Source organism: Molothrus aeneus, chromosome 4 (genome assembly GCF_037042795.1).
Source record: "Molothrus aeneus isolate 106 chromosome 4, BPBGC_Maene_1.0, whole genome shotgun sequence".
Classification (NCBI taxonomy): Eukaryota; Metazoa; Chordata; class Aves; order Passeriformes; family Icteridae; genus Molothrus; species Molothrus aeneus.
The window spans coordinates 25,542,431-25,560,288 of NC_089649.1; the positions used below are offsets into that span (position 1 = coordinate 25,542,431).

Sequence of the window (17,858 nt, forward strand, 5' to 3'; positions counted from 1 at the left end):
CTGATTTTTCTGATCTGATTTTGCCATGCTGATTATAAAGCTTCACACCCCCAAAATTACAGGACATGTAACATACAACGTGCCTTGTCTTTACAAACTCTTACATTTCCATCTGTGGAAAAGATCTTTCCCAAGGTTCTTCCACTACTAAGACCAGAGCTACGGACCTTGACCAGATGAAAATTGCCCTACTATAATCCCTTAGTCAAACTTCAATATGAATTCAGCATAATCTACATTTTCTTATCAGTATTTATTTTTTTAGCAAATCAATTAAGAAGCAGTAGTTAGCCCTTTGCACACTTATTATTATAGATCCATAATAGAGTCAAGGTCCACATGTCAAGGTGTAAAGTAAATCTCAAAACACAGTAAATCTTGATAACATATGGTGTTATCCCCTTACTTCCTTGCTCATATTCTCACTTATATGAGGTCTATGAGGAAAGGTACAGCAATCTCCTTTCATGTGTTGTTGATCAAAGTGCCTAGTGGTCTTCTAGGTATCACAGAAATGTTTTTAATAACAATGGGTCAGAGCTTTAAATGTGCAAAGGGTATGGATGCATCTGTATCAGCCTGGTAATAGATATCTGAGCTGCATTGCTAGGAGAATAAGTTTGGGGCATTCTAAATAAAAGCAGACCTTTGTTTTCTGGGTGGGGGAGTGATTGGAAAAATGCAAATGCCAACAGCCTGGAGGCTGGAAGCTCTTTTCTTTCTTTTTTTTTTTTTTTAACTTGGCACTTTATCTCCCACTTCAGAACTTATTAGTAGAAATTATACAATAGACTGCACATTCAGTTGACTATTCAGTAGAAACCCTCTTATCTGAAAGCCATTCAGCCTTCTTCCAGAAGGCCCAGAGGTAGATAATTGATGCCATTGAATTTCATGCAAAATTTGGAATTTGACAGTAGGTCTAGAAATGGATTTTTTAGGAAATTATAGACATGGTAGAATGACAAATATCCACACCCATGAGCTGACAGATGCAGTTTCAGATGCTCCATTATGAAAAAGAATAATCCTAGTCTTTCTGGCTAGCAGGATTCTTTGCCATTATATTGTGATCAGCAGACCCTTGTTCTGGACCATTATGCAGTTTTAGTGATTATTTTAGACTTTCCATCTGGGAAGCAGCTGTCTTGCAGAGTACTCATTCTCCAAGCCTACCCAGCTTGACTGAAGAATCTGCCAATATCTATTTATAGTCAGCAGGGGATGCTCACCTAGAATATCTGAACAGAGGGTCAGCTGGATAACAACAGAAGAGGTGTTCCATTTTTGCTTTGGATTTGACTCTGTGCTGCCATGTTGTGTGCTGATGGACCACTTTGAGTCCTAACCAGCCAACCAGTTCTGTTCATGGAATGTCTATTAAGCGTGAGTTTTCCAGTGCCTGAGTGGTAGAGTCTGTGAACATGCCAGAACCTGGCGACCCACATTACCTTTCTGTGGCTCTACAGAACTGTTGCACTTAGGCAGCAGTTGGGAAATACTTACCTGTACTGGCATGTTTGAAAGCACTTGGTACACATCTGGATGGATGATGGATATGGTGTAAGTTGCCTTTTTGTTTGGCTCGTCAAAGCAGGGAAATGATTTCCGCGCATCTGTTGGCTCATGATCAGTAGCTGCAATGCTCCTGAAACAAACAACACATTGGCAAGGCTTCATTATATGGCTTTGAAATCTTGTCTGCAATTTCTAGGCATTTTTTTAAAGTATTTCACAAATTAAATCCAGCTACAAATATTTGTGCATATTTATCCATCCATAAAAGCAGGTGACATAAGAAATGCAGGAGCTGACATCAACATCTGTCTGTCATCAACATCTTCAAGGTTTCAGAGCAAAAGCTAATGCAAATTGCTTATCATCAAATATTTTTAGGAGCCAGGCAATAAGAGAGGCATGACCTCTCATGCATAGTGAAAACTTTGCTCTCCCTCCTGCTCAGCTTTACCATTGATTTATCACCTAAAATAAAGAACTGATGATATCACCTAAAAGGAATAAGTCACTCCAAGACTTGTTTACCCACTACAGCATATCTTGGGATTAGGGTCTTGAACATCTCCTGAAGCGACACCTTGGAACTGTGCAAATGCCAATAAATCTCATCCTGTTTGTGTTTCTTTTTCTGCATTTACCACATACAGTTTCCTCCTGCTGCTCTTATGCTCCCCTGACTCCATTAGTGAAACTGCTGGAGAAAGCATGGAAAGTTCAGGTGAACATCCTAGTACATAACTGATGCTATGCAAGCTGTTTTTGGGGGGGGTCAGAAAGTCACCTCAGTTATGCACAACCAGCTGGAGGAGCTAGACAATAGGGGTCATGTAAAAACATAAGGTGAAGGTTGTGAGCGTTCATATTGTGCTTGCTTCTCCCAGTGACATCAGGCTCCCCCATTAATGACCCACACCAGTGGCAGAGCATATTCTCCAGTGATTGATGGTGAAAGGGATCACAGATGCTCCTTCAATTAATCTGGAATGTTGAGCATTTTCTGACAGCACTTCTACAGATGCTCCAACTATATTAAGGTAGTTTTTCTTTCCAAAAAGTAATTAAAAGTGTACATCATAAATTACAGATTGCAGCAATCCTACAAGCTCACTTGACAACCAATTTTTCAAGGTTTCTGTTGCCCTTGGCATTTCCCTGTGACGGTTAAATACTAAACTGGTCATTAGGAACTTGTAGCAGCAAGGGTCATTTACAAACCTGACAGAGGTAATATGTCTGGGCTCTCTCCATTCATGTTCCTTGGAATAGTAGCTCAAAGGTTCACGGGCAGAAAGCATAATGACCATTCACTTTAACATCATTTCAGACTCAACAGAGTTTATTTTGCTTGGTGCATTCTTTGCTGTCATTCTCTACTTTTCATAGGATTTGAGAGCTATTTCACAATTAAGTTAACTCCAAGCCTCCAGGGCAATGCTTCACAGCTATTGGTTAAAAACTTGGCTATATATTTTGACACATTTATGTCTTGTTCTTACAGACTGATAACACTGTGATACAACTGTTGATTTATAAGGTGATAATCCATCTATCCTCATATGTTTGCAGAGGCAGACAGACATTAGGAGTGAAAAACTTCAGCACTACCCTTCCTATAGGCTAGATGATGAGAACTCCAGACTATGGCATGCACAGAAGTGGCAATAGAAACATGAAATGTTGTAATTCACTTTCAAACAACATAATGTAGTTTTTAGATAAGATTTTCTTCACTGCTTGGTGGCTTCTGCTCTTGATGTCCAGACCTTTAAATATGAACTAGAGTTGACAGTTGTAAACATCAGAATAATAAGAAGTGAAGATCTGGCTGAGACTGCATCCAGCTGTTCTCAAAATAAAACAGTGATGCATTTAGAACCATGATGAATTTTCCTTCCCCCCTCCCCCTGAAGTTCAAGTCGTTAGTGTCAAACAACTTCCTTCCTCCCTGAACTAATTAAAGCATTTTTCTCCTAGTCTTCCTTAAAATTCCAACTCATTGCTGCTTCTGAGAAAACTTTCTGCTTCAGGAAGAAAATCAGAAGTGTTACTTTTGTAAACAGAAGAAAATTCTTCCCTTGTCTATTCAATAAAATCCTAAATACATCCCTGTTAGACATCTGCGAGCCTCTTGTTCTCTGACAGACAACCGAGGGAATTCCTAAAAACAGGAAGCCATACCTTGTCTCTAATAGTAGTGCAAAATCAAAGCCAGCTGCTGTGACATGTTTATATTATTTTTAATACTAAGGAAAAAATATAAGGGGGCTTTAGCACATTCGTTGAGAGAAGCTAATGACCTGAATAAGCCAGGTCACCAGCCAAGGACTCTTCTTTTGCTCCTCTCCATAAGATCTGAAAACAATACAAGTGTAATGTAGTTATGCTCAGTGCATCATGCAAAGTAGGGAGGAGTGCTATTCCTTTTGCATCAATGGGGAAATGAAATGAGCAGACAGAGGAACAGTTTTACCAAAGGACTTAAGTGCTTACAGCTAGATTTGGAAACCCACAGAAGCATCTAGGCAAGTCTATGTCCAAAATCTACATTTCCAAAGTTTCTGCTTTCCTGTTCCCTACCTGCAGGTGCACATCAATTTAATAGTCATGATTCCAAGGTATCTCACAATCTGCTTCAGGGCATGTCCAAAAGCACCTTTTTCCTGATGGGGATTGTATGATCTGTCTGAACAGGATCCCCAAATGAGGTGTTCTTCTCCTAAGCCTCTCAAGGAATTTAAGCAACATAGATTATTGAATCTATTTGGATATTTGAATCTAAGCAACAGCAGAGCCTGGAAACGTGCCCAGTTTGTAAACCAAAGGCCTTAAAACAATGCTTTGGCAAACCTTTGCCTTCACAGATAAACATCTGGGGAGCAGCTCAGCCCTAGAAGCTGACTTTCAGTGTTATTAAGTCTCTCTAAAGGTGCTGCTGCTTCTAACACTGCACAGAAGGGATAATAGAGTTGGTTAATTGTATATTGGATCTCCTTCTCACCTCAGGCGCTTTCTCTTTAACATCCACTATTAACAGACTTGTTTGATCATTGCTGTTACCTGATCTGATTTGTATTTACTTGCAACATGACAACAACAGAACTACTTGGGTTGAAATTTTCCAAGAGTGGTGTGTACCTCACGCAAAGGCAAAATAAAAATGCTCATTCCAGTCAGCATTGTTTTTAAGTAGAAAGCTGGGAGAAAATGCATTTTTAATAAGTAATAAAACCCTTCCCTCACTGTCCTTCCTTACCCCATCCTATCCCCTACCCTCTGCTGCATAGCAACAACCTGGCTGTTGGTTGCCTTACTTTCAAAGCTGTACTTACCACTATCATGTACATCACCTCTGCAATCTGCCTAAAGTCAATCACATGAAAAATATTTCAGAATTTACTATTCACTTGTTCTTACTAAAGCCCTTCTCAAGCCTAACACACTCACACCCACAAGCTCCTTTCTGCACTGAGTTTTCAGGCTGCTGGCTAGGATCATCCTTGCAATTGTAGTTTCCAGCATTCAATTCAAGAAGTAGGAACAGTCAAAGTGAGCTCACATTTTATACTTTCTTTAGTTTTAGAGTTCTCCTTTCTTCCTGGTATCAGATGCTTGGACCTTGTCTACCTGTACTGTCTGGATTAAAGGGATAGGCACTCACCTCTCCTGCTCTGCAACTCAGAAGGCCTGTGTTCTGGTCCTGCTGTTCTGGGGTTGTGACAGACCTGGGGCTATACATTTAATATCTAGATATACTTCACCAGTGAAAAGTAACACACAACTTAGAAGGATTCTAGGACTTTGCACTTTAAAACTGCTGTAGAGATGTCAGATGCTCAAAGTATGAAACCAAAGTTGCTCAAAGTATGAAACCAAAGCACCTTTTAAGTCAGAGCAATGCTGAGGTCATATATGGAGGAAAACGAGAGTAAAAGAGCTGTCTGGTGTTCGAGCTGTTCCCTGCATGACTTCTCCACAGGAAAAATCAATGCTTGCTTTATCCTCTACCTCTTGGATCCGCTGCTGCTGGTGCCTGTCATTGCTGCTACTCCTGTCAGTGGCTGAATGGAGCTAATGAGACTCTCACTCATGACACCATTGTCCCAGGAGGGCAAAGAAATGCCATGAACACATCAGTGTTTGTCTCCATGTTCCTGCTACAGGGCCTCGTAAAATTCTAGCCAAGTTTATCTACCAGCTGTAAAGGCTGGAATAAATCACTTCAGAAATGTAAATATCAGAAGATGGGTGACTGTCCTCTCCATACATTAACTGTGAAGAGCAGCCTTTGAGCAGAGGGCAATGGCTTTTTCAAGCTTCCACGTTGAAGCAGTACAAACCTGGTAAGTTGAATGGGTTAGCTGAACTGGTAGAGACTTTGTAATCTTTCAATAAGTGTTGATATATTAATAAGGAAGAGATGGAGCACAAAAAACCCCAGTAAAAGATGACCCTAATTGTTTGGGCTTTCCTACATATAATTTAAACCAGCTGCAAGAGAGACAGGAAAGTTCGGGTTTGAATATTCCTCAGGTTTACAGCATCAAGGAGATATGCTATCAGGAAAACTATCAGAAGAACGCTTTACACCAAAACTGTTACCTTGGGGATAACAGGAGAGAGTAGTGATAGTTGTATGCTATTTATTGTACTAGAGAGATAAAAACAGGCCTTGATCCCTCCAGCTCCTTGAGGGAGCCATTCAGTTCAAAGGTAAGCTTGGACCAGTAGAGTTTGAAAAGGTTTTTCAGAATATTAATTGTAACAAACCCCTCATCTCTCCAGCCCACATTCACTAGTCAGAAGCCAAAGGGCTTTGAATACAGCATCCTGCTTAGGGGAATGAGAAAACTAAAGAACAGCCCAGAAATGTCAGTAAGTTGGTGAGAGACAAGACTGAAAAGCTGAAACAGGAATACAGCAGGCCTGAGCAAGTAAAAATAGAGAAGAAAGCTTAATAAATAAAACTGCTTTACTTGATCTGTCCATTCTCAGTATAGGTGGTCCTATAAAACCCAACCAGCGAACCATTCAGCCAGCCTTGAAACTTCAGGGTGAGCACATAGGGATCACTTTCATCAGTGACAGGGAGCTCTGCTGCTGCCTTCATCACAATGTATTCTTGTGGCTTGTACTCAAAGCAGTCAATCACAGCAATCTGCTGTCCTGAGGATTTCCGGAGTGTGGGCATTTCTGTAACCTTGGTGTCTCGCAGGTGAAGCCACAAGGAGCTGGTTGGTTTTTCCAAAGCAATAGATATATTGACTGTCCCACTGTAAGTGTCTTGCTCCATTTCAGGCTTGATTTCCAGATCATAGTGGACAGGCTTGACATAAGTGGGCAGCCTAAACTCTCTCCAGTCTCCAGTGTCATCGTTCTTGGAAGGACAGGGACCCAAATCCACTGGGGGAGGAGGCTGTTCCATTGTTGGCGTTGCTGTCGTTGTCGTTGTTGTTGTCGTTGTCGTCTGATCTGTTGTTGGTTGCTCTGTTGCCTCTGAAGCTTTAGGTCTGCTCAATCCCACACCAAGCCCCACAGCAAGTCCTACAACAACCACGACTCCACAGATGATAGCCACATGCTTTTTCTTCATGCAGTACCTCTTGGACTTCTCATCCTCAAAATCCATGCCCTCCATCTGTGCTCCTAGATCTGTTCTCAGAGCAAAACATTAACCACAAAAAAGCTTATTAGTCACTTCAGCACTTGCATTCAGTAAACTCAGCAGTCTTGGTTTGTATTTTAATTGTGTAGCTATAGCTGTTCTCTGCCTGTCTCCCTCACCTCGCTGTCCACAAGACACTCAATTAATTAAAGACAACATGCATTTGGAGGAAACGTGAATGATCAAAGTGCAGCCGGGCTGCGAGACGGAGGGAACTGACACAGAAGAACATTGTTTCTGCCGTGCTCCCCTTATAAGCAGCACAACCCCACCCCCAGCCCCTCCTGTTCTGGCCTGAGTTAAATATAAAACAGCGCTATGTTAATCAGCAGTCAGGAGATGATCAGATGCCAAAGCTCTGTCAGCAGCTTTCAGAAAGAGTTTGCAGATGGAGGCAAACCCTCAACCTTCACCACTACCTCTTCCTTTTTTTCCTCTGCTGTGTCTTGTTTAGGTTTTTGAGGTTTGGGCTGGCTTATTTTTCTTCCTCTTACTAACAAAGATTTCCTTGAATTTCCACCCTATAGTTTGTGAAATGACATCTCAAAACTTGCAAAAATCACATATATCTTTCAGCTGTTTCCCCTCTTTTCTGGGCTCATTTACCTTTGCCGAGTAACTCAAGGCAGTCACAGACAGATGAATGCACAGTGGAACAATAAATTTTGATCACTGCTTCAAACTTTGAAAGTTGTCTAACTCCTCTCCCACTCACAGGGCTACTTTTCCAGGAGATTGACCATAACCATGCATGCAAGCTGGTAGCCTGGGACAGCATTGCTTTGTCAGTCAGCACAATTACAGTGCTGCCTGTGAACCCTTGCTATGAGGGACACTTCTAAGCATGATTTATGCACTAAAGATCTAATTTACCATTTATTGCTTGTCATCAAAATGTGACACTTCATTGAAGCAAATTAATTGAATAGAGCCTGATTCTGCTTGAGGGAACTTTTTGTAAGGCCTTGGTAAGCCTGTAAGCAAGATGTTGCTAATGCAGTATGAAACTGAGCACAGTGGTAGTCTTGATCTTGTTTGAAACTGGACTAAAGGAAAATAATGTAGAATAAAAATTCCAGTCTCTGCATCTCTTAGCCCTATTTCTCCACTTATGTAGTCCACTTGAGTAGATTTTTTAATCAGGCACATCAGTTTGGCTTTATGCCTCCTGATTTAGTTTATTAGGAGTCATAATATTAGGATTATTATCACTTTTATTAATATTAGGATTCTTTTATTAATATTAGGATTATTAGAATAGGATTTTATTAATGTTAGGATTATTATCATATTAGGATTATTATCATTTTTTACATCAGTTACAACTCTCTGACTACTTAGACTTCCCTTCCCTTCCCTTCCCTTCCCTTCCCTTCCCTTCCCTTCCCTTCCCTTCCCTTCCCTTCCCTTCCCTTCCCTTCCCTTCCCTTCCCTTCCCTTCCCTTCCCTTCCCTTCCCTTCCCTTCCCTTCCCTTCCCTTCCCTTCCCTTCCCTTTTTTTTTTTTTCCAGATGGATGAAGTTTCACCTGAATGGGCTGACTAAGGTTTTAGAATCAGTTAACACATGCTTCTAGTGAGATGCACTAAGCTGGGGAATTTCACCCAGTCTGTTCAGAAATTGATCTGTTCATAAGCCACACTTCTAAATACTGACCGTCACCACAGGGAATTTTAGCCACCCACTTTGCTTCAGCACGCTGCTATTTATATATCATCTTGTTTTAAAGGCAAGGGTTTCCTACAGGAACAGAGAAATAAAATGGTTTGGGTTTTTTTTGGTTTGGTTGGGGGTTTTTTTTGTTGTTTTTGGTTTTTTTGTTTTTTGGGGTTTTTTTTCTTTTTTTAGGTTTTTTTTCAGATCATCACATTAACTCTTATGTATTTTCAAAAGTGATTCTGATGCAAAAAAAAATTAAGCAGAAAGCTAAAATCTGTTTCACATTATGCCTGTTTTTATTGTTTCCCATTTCTTTGCTGTGATCAAAACTAGATATGACATGGGAAACCAATGCCCTTTAATGGATTGAGTAAGAATTCAACTTTTAGCAGCAGGGCCAGCACTGAAGATCATAGTCTTAACATTTAAAACCATTTCATCTTTTCTTTTGTTTTGATTGGGCAGGGAAAGGAAAAAGAGTTACAACAGATTTTAAAGAAGACATCTTCAGACAGAGCAGGCCATATGTGATAAGAAAACAAATTGTCTTAATTTCAGACATGGCTTTTACATCACTCCCATTATTATTTTCCTAAGTCATGAGCTCTTCTGTTACATTTTTAACCTGAAGATGAAAAATGCTGTTTGAGCTTGCAGACTGCAGAGCAAGTTATTTACTGTAGTTTTGAAGATACTTGAAGATTTCTTCATGTGGATGAGCTAGTCCGAAACAGCAAATATATATGTTCTTATCCTAAGCCTTAAAGATAACACTAGTACTACAGTCCATTACAAGCTGTCAGTCAGGAGCAGTAGTGTAGTTATACACCAGTTGTAGCACTGATCTTCTCTTTGTAATAACTGAGATTCCAACCTAGTTGCAGCCAAAACTAGATATATTTCTGGTATGGGTGGCTGTGAGCAAGCTAACTCCTCCCACATCCAAAACGTGCTGTGTTACTGACACTCCTGCAGCCAGCCCTGACAAGCTCCCTGCTGCCAGTGACCCAATACACATGGCCAAGGATAAACAGGGCCCAAAGTGTTAATTCCTCTACACAGTGGAGGAATTCCTCCTCCTCCAATGCAGGAGGGCAGGGCTCCCAAAAGCACTGCCAAGCATTCCCCCTGTTTGGCTGTCTCCAGGCAGAAGGGGGCAGGGAACAGGATCTACCTTCCCAGAGAGGTAGATCATGACCACCGTGGCCATCATGGTCAAGGTATAGATACTTTGTTTACCCTCTCCTCACCTGCATAAAATGGTGGATACCCATCTGAAAAGTCAAGGAAGGCTTCGTCCAAACTGCCCCAACACAAGCTACAAGCATGACTGCAGGCAAGTGTTGGCCAAGCCTGGATTGCTTAGATTGCTTTAGTTTAACTTCTAGAAATGAGATTTAAACAGTCTTTGCAGTCACCGGAGCAGTGCTAACACCTGTTATAATTTGTTTGGTGTTGATTTTTTTATCCAATCAATTTCACTTCAACCTAGGATTTAGTTCCCAGTTTGCACCAGAATTACCACAACTAGCTTAATGCTGCCCCTTTGGATACCTAAAATGCAGGGGGTATAGAATCACAATACTGTGCCATGAAATTGCTGTGTGAACATGTAGATGCTTGTAGGAACAATACCCAGATAACTTTTCAGACAACGACCAGGAATGTAATGAATCATAATTTTTATCCACAAATTGTCAGCCATTCATTTCCAACACAATTTCCAATTTTAAGTGTGGAAAGTAGAATAAAATTGCTGCAAGTGACAGCCAGGATCAACACTAGGAAAGGTCTGCTCCAGGCCCTCAGGGAGATGTCAGATACTCCCAGGATATCCTTAATTGAAGCTGACAATGAGAAAAGAGCTGCTCTGGAAAGCATCAAAGGCATGAAAATAAATGAAATATATTAAAAAAAAAAAAAAAAGGAAAAAACTCCACTGCAACTCACAACAAATGAAACTCCTTTGAGCCAAGTCATCCTTGGAATAACATGAAACACTAACTGGGCCAATGCCAAGGAGCTCTTTGTCTCCCTGTGTCCAGGGACTTAAAGGCAACAGGAGGGCAGCAGAGTCTAAGGACCTCTGATTCCCATCTGCTCTCTGAGTTGCCCTTACTGCAAGATTTTGGAATAATAAATGGATACTTTCTGCCTCCAGCAGGAGGAATTTGTCTCTTTTTATGCTAAAACAACACTCCTTCGATTTTTCATTGCAAAATAGGAAGACATGAAGCAATCTGCTTTGTGACTGCTTTCTGGCACAGCTGCATTTGTAGATTTCTCCCCTGTGGCCCCCTACCAAAAAAATCTTTAGGAAATTAATTTGAGAAATATGAAACTGCTTAGAGTGTTGTTCCACCCGGTCAGAAACAAATATTGTCAGAAGTTATTCCCTTGTCCATTTTTTTCCTGTGTATGTAATGACTGATTTTGTCTCTATCTTTTGGCTTTGAATCCTCAAGCAATCATTAATCCCCTAGAGTTCACAAGTCTTAGTAATTACTGGCTTGCAGTGATACTTGTTCCACTCACAATCTTTTCTATGACAGTTTTTAACTCCAAAACAAGTTCTTTTGGTTTTCTGTTGTTTCGAAGTGCAAATGTTTTGAACTGACTTGAGAAAGTCAGGATCTGTTTAGCCATAATTGTTTTCCCATTCAGATCTTTAAAATCTGGACTCAGTTTGTGGGATGCTGTTAGATGCAGTGCCCTGGGAGGACTGCATTATTTCCTGCTGCAGACTGACAAGTTCTGTCTGTAACCAGCTGAAGTGCAGTGCAACCCCACAACTTTTTCTGTGTTCTGCAGTATTCCTCCAGCAGGTCAGTGCTAGCAGTATTTATCACTAGGGTTGAGGCTGAGGGGAGTTACCTCAAAGCCTGTTCTCAGTGAAGTACTGTGAGTTACCATAAGTAGAGGCTTTGTTTTCTTCCTCTATTTTTTTAATGTTTCGAGTTCCTGGATGTAGATTCTGTGCCTTGAAATGTGAATGCCATCTATTATACTATTTACGTAAATAGATCAAGTCAAACTGCATTCATTTGGTTTGCTCTATCATATCATGTTCATAATAAGATATTTATATCATGTATCTTACCAAATGAGAATTTACCATAAAATTATAGGATGGCTTGGGTTAGAAGATACCTTAAGGATTAGTCCCAACCCTCCTGCCATGACCAGGGACATTTTCCCTACATCAGGCTGCTCAAAGCCCCATCCAACCTGGCCTTGAACACTCCTGGGGACAGGGTGTGTCTCACCAACCTCACAGTGAAGCATTCCTAACATATAATCTCAGCCTACCCTGCCAGTTTAAAGCCATTACCTCCTATCCTATCTCTACATGCCCTTTTAAGAAGTTCCTCTGCAACTTAATCATGATGATATGGTTTGATGTGATATCTTATCATATTCTATCATATAACTTCATCTTCCACTGCATTGCTATCAAGATGAGATTCCTTGTGCTCCATTCTAATGGAGCCTTTAATACAAAACCAGAATAGTCTGGATGTGGTGAATACAGTTCCAACTTTCCAATTCTACCATGATTTATTATTTTTACAAATTTGTACCCTTTTTCTTGTCAACATTGGCCATTAGAACAGTTACAGTTTATGGCTATGCACTCTTCACCTTCCAATGTCTTCAAAACATTCCTGAGGAGACTGTATCAACAAAACATGATTTAACTCATACAGACAATTTTTCCAAATCACTCAACATGTATCTTGTTTAACAAATTCCTAAACAAAAGTGAGAAATAAGCTATTATGGCATAACTTCCAGGATACATTGGCATCCCAGCAGATCCACAGGAAAATGAAATACTGCGTTTTAGAAATTCCTTGTGAAATTCCTTGATGAACTTTTGGAGGCATTTTATCCTCTAGAATGAAAAACCTGCTTTCCACTCTCTTCACTTTGTTTTGTGAGGGAGGGTGATGTTGTACAAGACCTCTTCTCTCCACTTGCAATTCAAGACACTACTTTTAATCTACCTGATATGAGCTGCAGTTCCCTGAGGTGCCACCTCTGCCTTCAAGCACTGCGGAGTCACTCAGTATGCACTTGTATTGATCCATTTCTATGTCTGGAAAGCAGAGCAGAAGAAGGAAAGCATTTTGATGGGGGAGACGTGTAAGATTTCCTTCTTATCTCAACTGGCCCCAGCCTGAAACTGTTAACCTTCAGGGCAAGCTTATTTGTACTTGCTTTCTCCTTTGAAAGTCAGGGGAAGTTCAGAGACCAGAGGAGTGAAAATGAATAATCAGTCAGCCCAGTAGTGGTGTCTGCTCAGCATGGAACAGTCAGTGCTAAATTCAAGTATGATACTGGCTTCATTGAACAGGTAATGGAGATTACTGTGGAAAACAGTGTTTTCAGTTGGACACATGTTTTCACTTACAGTAAATTGTGGGTTTCTCATCTTACTAGAAAATATACAATGGAAATAAAAGAAGTCATCAAACTAACTGGCAAGGCAGAATGGAAAAATCAATCATACTTTTAATCACTAAAAGAGATTAAGAGACTGAAACTTGCACTCTTACAACTGTTTGCACTGGGGGCAATTCCATAACAGTGAATAGCAAACTATTTGAGAATGTGAAAAAGAGCAACAGTATATGATATCAGTGTAAAAATAATGTGTAGCTTAGGTTAAGATAGCTTGACTATACCATCATGTAATAGCAAGGAAACTTATAGGACTTTCAAAGGCAGCAAATTTGGCACAAATTAGAAGGAAACCTTTCATGTTATTCTCACATATATCTCAATATCTCATTCATGGTAGCATTCATAGTGAAGGGCCGTAGATGCTGTTATGAAGCATCTTATGCCAGCCACTGAGAAGCAGAACAGCAGACTAAGATTTCTGATCTCTTTTGCTGTATAAATTCATGTGATTGTTTGCTGGCGAAGCAACCAGAAATGATTCCATGTTGCAGATAAATAATTGCTCATGTGATTTCCAGCACTAAGAAAGTCTCTTAAATGAAACCAAGTTAGTGAAAAAGGATACAACAGTTTAACATTTTTGCTTGTTTAGATATGTAATCTCAGGGCAATTGCCTGCCAACATGTATTTAGGTTACTTCCAAGTCTGTTACCTGTTTCATTTTCTTGGCCAGGGAGATGAAGCAGATGAAAAAGAAAACAATTGCAGTTACATAAACTGTTTCATTTACTATGATATTAAAAAATCCTCTTTTTGCCCCTTTTCAAACAGGATTGTCATTGTACTAAGGCATTTCAAACCTGAATGAAGAGATTGGAGGATTAAAGAAAATCAGCAGTTAGAGATATGGCTCTCTTCCCTTCCTCCCTCCCAGTTGCATCACTTTGAATGCAAAATGGAAATAGAGCAAGTTATGTCTTTGGGACTTCCACCACATCACCACATTTGCTCCATCTGTTTTGCCCAGCATACAATATGTCTCCCTATCTCGGACTAGCTCTATTTTCATCAGTCCTTACCTCCCCACACCCACCAGCAGCAGGTGCTGCAGTGCTTGGGTAGAGCAGGAGATAGAGATCAGTGGACTGATTCCCAGGCAAGTTCCTAAATCACTCCTCACACACTTTCACAAACAGGGGTGTATGTGAGGGGTGGTGAGGTGTATGCACTGGGAGTAACAGAGAGCACGTTTACCTGAAAGAGGTGTCATATAAGGAAGAGGGCTCTGAAATGAACAATATTTATTTGATGTCATTTGGGAGTCACATCCTTCACTACAGGCTGAGCAGATACCATTACTGGGTTGACTAATGCTTCATTTTCATTTTTTTTGCCCCTGAACTTGCCCCTGCTTTTAAAAGAAAAAGCAGTCCTTCAGAGGAAGAATCAGCCAAATAGTTTCACACAGAAAGAATATTATTCTTTTCTGTTTTAGCAAACCCAAGCTGATCGGGGAGTACATTTTTTTGGCCAACAGTAAGTCCTCGTATTTAAATTAATTTTTATTATGACCAGCAGCATTCAAAATAATAGATGTTCCCACACAAAGATAAGGACACCTTTACTCTTCAGGTATATAACTGATTACTTTGAGCTTGTGTGCAGCAGAAAAGGTTGCCAATGACATAAATAAACAGTCTGGCAAACATTAGCACTCGATAAAGAGTGCACTGAAGAAAAAGAGGCACAAGCAAAATCAAAGAAATACAGCAATGTGAGATCTTACAGATGATGAATATTTAGTCTTCTTTCTAAAACCAAATAAGGAGTTGCATCCTTTATATCTAAAACCAAATGAAGCAAAGGAGGCTTACCATAACAGGAAATAAACTGTTAGTGTCTTGGGCTATCTGGATTCTACTTGAGGTTTTAACTTCTTGTACAAGACTTTCTCCACTGATAATCAGATGCCAAATGAGATTGGATCATATGCACCAATTCACTTTTAATTTTGTAGGATTGCTGCCTCTACTGCCCATGGGAAAGTTTGAATACTGGTGTTTTACAGGCTGAATTACAGGATGTACAGACTGGTATTTCCTGCAGAACCTTCTTTCCTTTCTTACTATAATTTACGTTTATATTTTCCTTTTCCTCCAATGCCAAAGATAGACTTTAACAGGAACCTACCTTTACTTCCTTCCAAGATCTTCTGGCAATACAAACCACAAAAAATACCAAGAAACAGAAATGATACATTAAAATAATAGAAATTATGGATACATGTCCATAATTTAGATCCATGATATATATGAATAAAAACACCGTTTTTCAGCCTCTGTCCTAATGTCTTTTACAAACATATAACACAGTTTGCATATGCTGGTTTTAGGCTGTTTCTGGTTCTTTCTGAAGTTGATAATATCATTTCTATTCACTGGAGAGAGACCAAGAAGTGGAGCAGAGAACTGCAGACCTCCATTTATTACTAGATCTAAGGGCAACATTTAGACATAGAGTGTTTGATGCTTCTTCCTCAGAGAACTTTTTCCTATTTATGTACATACATTCAAGAGCAGCCTAATGGTTTTAGACAGAGCAGAGGCCTGGTCCTTGCCCAGAGAATGTATCTGCTGGTTTTAGATACAAGAGAAAAGTGAGGCACTAAAAAATGAAAGGGGGAGTATGAAGTGAAGTGTAAGGACACATGTCAGCATAGCCACGTGGGCAGGTAGGCATGTGCTATTCATTGTGATTATTTGTAATACAATATATGTAATTTAGATTACACATAATTCATATTACCTGTCAGTAATATGAATTATGTAATATGGCTCTCATTCTGTTGGCTTCCTCCTCATAATGACACAACTTCAAATGAAGTTCTTTTAAATTAAATAATTCCATTAAAATGTCAGCTGAGAAGAGCACTTGGACTCTCAGACAAAGCAATCACCAACTGAACTATCAGAACTCATATCTATGCAGTCACCAATGTTTTTCAATATTGGAGAATCAGTCTAAAGATTAAAAAGTCAAAGGACATTCTGTTCAGCATAGTTTTACAATGACCATATCTTACATTTCCAAGATTAGAAGATTGTTTCTGAAGCATTTACTTAGGATAACAATAAAGCAAAGTGCAATCTATTGAAATCCTTCTCACACCTGTAAGTTCAACCGGACTTTTAGAATTGAAATGATTTTTTTGAGGAAGATACACTACTACAGTGGTACATGTCAACAAAAACCTATCTCAGAGACAAAAATGTAATAATTTTCTTAATTGTTTATAAAAATTTGTACATCAAGTTGACTATAAGGGCATCTCCGTACAAGATCTGAGTCTGTCTACTCCAGCTGGAGGGTCAGCTGTTTTCTTCCTAAAGCTATGCCACCCTCTTCCTTTCATGTATTTTGGTCTGTAATATCTGTGTTACTGACAAAGATGTTTCTTCACACATGGACCATAGGAGAGAAAAATAGGAGAAGGAACTAAAGATAATTAAAACTTTGTAATTAGCCTTTGTAACAAAGGTGTTAATGTAAAAGAACAGTGAAGTTTATTTCCATCCTCTAGTCTTCCTTCTTAATTTTCCAATCTTCCATTGTCCCATTGCATCTGAATTGCTGATATCCTGGGAATATTTCACCTAGATTGCAAGGGAATGCTTTTGACTATGTGGAACATTTTAATAGTGCTGTTTTATCTATACCTGGTAAAAACCTCTCAGTGTTCTAGATGGAGAAATAGAAAGGCCTTTTTCTGTTTTGCCAAGATGGAGTTTGGTTTTCTTATCTTTCTCTAACAGACAGCTGCACATTTAGTACTGCAGAGAAAGCAGAGTCCAGAGCCTTGCCTTCAGGCAGACTCACTGGAGTTTAATATGCTGCACAAGCTGTTCCCTATTGTCCTGTGACACTATTTTGGCACACACTCATCTGAGACTCCCAGATTCACATGAACCATTTTAACAAGCAGCCCTGGTTTTCAAGTGCTTCCTAGTGAACGCTAGCATCTGATTCAGCACTGAATCTCCAGAAAAGAAAAAAAATAAATTATGACCCCCCCCAACAAACAAACAAAAAAACCCAAACAAAACAAAGCAAAACAAAACAAAAAAAAACACCCAACCAAAATCTCAAACCACCAAAACAATGAAATTGTAATTTAATTTACAAGAAAATGTAAGTAGTAGAAAGAAAATCAGTACCTGCTGATTTCAGTACATGCATTTCAGGGTTATCCTGAAAGCCTGTATCTATTACATGCTACAGCTTCACACTCCTGGAATCCTATTAAACACAGTGTTGCTCCCTTGACTAGATCTAGTCTTGCAGGCTTGCAGCCTCATTTTAACAGAAATATTCTGGTTATGCTTCTCTGATCATTTGGATTACTGCCATTGCCACATTTATCTAGGTGCTGCATTCACCTTGTGCCAGCCCTTTCCTGCAGTGTAGTAAGGCTCAGGACTTTTTGTCTCCTGAGATATACTGAAAAAGTCCTGAAGAAAAGGGGAGTTGTTATGTTGCTTCAGGTCATGTGTGTGACCAGCAGTGGTGTCCAAACAAATTCTGTCTATGCCCATGTGCCTTTTATCTGATGACTG

At 39.7% G+C, this 17,858-nt stretch overlaps 1 protein-coding gene across 1 annotated transcript in view; it reads right to left on the reverse strand.

The window, feature by feature from the left end:
* ENPEP (glutamyl aminopeptidase) overlaps positions 1-7,153 on the reverse strand; it is a 33,275-nt gene extending 26,122 nt beyond the window's left edge. Inside the window, exons 1-2 of the mRNA XM_066549130.1 lie at positions 6,492-7,153; positions 1,507-1,648 (exon numbers count right to left, since the gene is read on the reverse strand). Coding sequence (XP_066405227.1) covers positions 1,507-1,648; positions 6,492-7,153 — 804 coding nt within the window. The remainder of the gene's footprint in view (positions 1-1,506; positions 1,649-6,491) is intronic.
* Positions 7,154-17,858: the final 10,705 nt, after the last annotated feature.